General features: G+C 47.9%; 1 protein-coding gene across 7 annotated transcripts in view; it reads right to left on the reverse strand.

The window, feature by feature from the left end:
- DNAH3 (dynein axonemal heavy chain 3) overlaps positions 1–3123 on the reverse strand; it is a 237164-nt gene that overhangs the window by 74019 nt on the left and 160022 nt on the right. For all 7 annotated transcript variants that reach the window (XM_037740562.1, XM_017534343.1, XM_037740566.1 and 4 more), the window contains one exon: positions 1801–2467. In XM_037740562.1, the coding sequence (XP_037596490.1) occupies positions 1801–2467 (667 nt within the window). The remainder of the gene's footprint in view (positions 1–1800; positions 2468–3123) is intronic.

Here is a 3123-nt window from a genome sequence, read left to right on the forward strand (position 1 = left end):
GGGGTTTCACCATGTTGACCAGGATGGTCTCGATCTCTTGACCTCATGATCCACCCGCCTCGGCCTCCCAAAGTGCTGGGATTACAGGCGTGAGCCACCGCGCCCGGCCCCAAGTGTATTACCTTCTAACTGGTCTCCCGTATGCACTATTGTCCCTTCTGCATCCTTCGGGTCATGTAGCCAGAGTGGCTAGAGCCCTTCAACCCACTTGCTGTATTTGTGCTAACATACGGGAGCCATACACTGTTACTTATAGAAGTTGCTGTGAGGTCATCTGCTTGTTTCTGATCCCATCTCCAGCCAATCACAAATTTTGGGTTCCACATCTAAATTTCCATTCATTGTTTAGACGCAGTGTGGTAGAAGGGAGCATGATGTCTAGGTGGAAGTGAAAGGTCAGTCTGGGTAAAGAACAGAGAAAAGGCCTGGCACAGTGGCTCATGCCTATAATCCCAACACTTTGGGAGGCTGAGGCAGGAGGATCACTTGAGTCCAGGAGTTCGAGACCAACCTGGGGAACAAAGTGAACCCCCTACCCCCATCCCCCATCTCTACAAAAATGGAAAAAATTAGCTGGGCATGGTAGTGTGTGGCTATAGTCCCAGGTACCTAGGAGGCTAAGGTGAGGGGATCGCTTGAGCCCAGGAAGTTGAGGCTGCAGTGAGCTAGAACCACATCACTGAACTCCAGTCTGTGTGACAGAACAAGACTCTATCTCAAAAATAAAACAAAACCAAAACAAAACAAAAACAAAGAGAAAGTGGGGATGGCTTGAAAAGATGAACGTGGAGAGGATACAGAGGACAGTCTGGCAGGTGCCCTTATGAGACCCCAGGTTAGGAATTTTGGTCCTTATCCTAATGGAAAGAAATTTAATTGTTTTCATGTGTGTGTATGTGTATGTGCACATGCGTGCATGCATGCATGTGCGTGTGTGTGTGTGTGTGTGTGTGTGTATGCATGCATGAACACAATGATAATATTTGCAGTATATGAAAAAAATCAGCCTGGCTTTATGAAGTAGATAAGAATGGAGATAGAATAATTAGAAAGTTGCAGAGCTGAGGCCTGGGTAAGAGGATGGCAGCTTAGCTAATGTGAAGGTGATGGAGACAGAGATGAGAGAGTAGATGTGAGAGACAGCTGGAGGTAAAATAGGCAGGACTTGGTAAAGAAAGGGAAGTACTAAACACAATTCCTACGTTTCTAGATAGACTGGGAATGTCATTCACAAAGAGAACCCCAGATGCTCTTCTGTGCAAGGGTAATTCTCAGAGGAGAATTCAGGCAATCAAAGAGAGGAGGACAGGTTTGAAATAGTTGTTCAGGGTCCAGTGCAGTGGCTCATGCCTGTAATCCCAGCACTTTGGGAGACTGAAGCGGGCAGATCACTTGAGGCCAGGAGTTTGAGACGAGCCTGGCCAACATGGTGAAACCCCATCTCTACTAAAAATACAAAAATTAGCAGGCGTGGTGGCAGGCACCTGTAATCACAGCTATTAGGGAGGCTGAGGCACCATTATCGCTTGAAACTGGGAGGCAGAGGTTGCAGTGAGCTGAGATCTCACCACTGCACTCCAGCCTGGGTGACAGAGCAAGACTGTCTCAAAAAAAAAAAAAAAAAAAGGCTGTTTAGAAGAGTGGAAAAATTTGCCAGAGGAACTCCAGGCCCTTACCCTGAGGTGGTGCATTGGCTGGATCAACCCTGGGACCACTGTAAGGGACTGAGCTGTTCAGGGCACTGAGAAGACACCAAAACACCCAGAGGAACAAGGGCAAAGGGAGTTTTCTTCTTCTTACCGAGGACAATGTGAAGGTTCTTTTTCACCCTCTCAATAAAGAAATTGTACATAGAAAGAGGAGTGATTTCAAGTTTCTCTCCTTGGCTCCTGGCTGCCGCCTGCATCTTCTCCACAATGTCAGCCTTCTCGTCCGCAGGGAAGATGTTAGGCACGTCGCCCGTGTTCAGAAGCATGTTGATGTCCTCCACGAATGACTCGTCCTTGATCTGGTTGTCGGCGAAGAGGAACACGGTGCTCTTTGTGGCCACGCCGACCTGCAGCAAGATCTTCTTAAGGTCTTCTCGCCAGTCATTGCCTGTGTAGTTCTTGGTGATCTCGATCTGGTATAGCTCGTATGCATTCATGAATGTGGACAGTTTGGTGGCACTTTGTCGCCCACTGCCCCCTATGCCCACCAGGAGCAGGTGGCCCTTGTCCTGCTTCAGGACCCGGCAGATCCTGGAAATGTGCTCAATGGCAAACCTGAACATGACCAAGGACATGGGGGCCTTGCTGACGTTGTTGAATTCTTCCAGATAGTGCTCCATGACCACGGTCAGCTGTTTCAGGTCAGTGATCTCGTCGTAGATTTTTTTGTCACTTTCTGGTTTGAAATAATCTCCAAAGAAGAGGCTTCGAATGTTATCATCGACAATCTTTCCAGTGGGTGACAAGTGGATAAGCACCTGCAAGAAAAACAAATCTCGGCTGGGCATGCAGTGAATGGCCCAACCAGGCTGGTAGGGAGAGTATGGAGGGAGGGGGTGGGAGACGTGCTTATTTCCTCTGAGCACATACTTCAAGGTCATGGTTCATGGTTCATCAGTCTTTATTTTTGTTTTTGTTTTGAGACAGAGTCTCGCTCTGTTGTCCAGGCTGGAGTGAAATGGTGCAATCTCGCTCACTCCAACCTCCGCCTCCCGGGTTCAAGTGATTCTCCTCCCACAGCCTCCCAAGTAGCTAGGATTACAGGCACCTCCATCATGCCTGGCTAATTTTTGTATTTTTGTAGAGATGGGGTTTCATCATGTTGGCCAGGCTGGTCTTGAACTCCTGACCTCAGGTGATCCACCCGCCTCGGCCTCTCAAAGTGCTGGGATTACAGGTATGAGCCACCATGCCCAGCTTAAGTCTTTTCAGTTTTAAAACATAGTATGTGAATTTCATGCTTGTAAAGACTATAATGAAAGAACATTGCTGGGCACAGTGGTTCATGCCTGTAGTCCCAGCACTTTGGGAGGCCAAGGCAGAAGGATCATTTGAGCCGAGGACTTTAAGAACAGCCTGGGCAACATAGTGAGACCCAGTCTCTACAATAAAATTAAAAAAAAAAAAAAACAGC

This window comes from Cebus imitator, unplaced genomic scaffold (genome assembly GCF_001604975.1).
Source record: "Cebus imitator isolate Cc_AM_T3 unplaced genomic scaffold, Cebus_imitator-1.0 Scaffold85, whole genome shotgun sequence".
NCBI lineage: Eukaryota > Metazoa > Chordata > Mammalia > Primates > Cebidae > Cebus > Cebus imitator.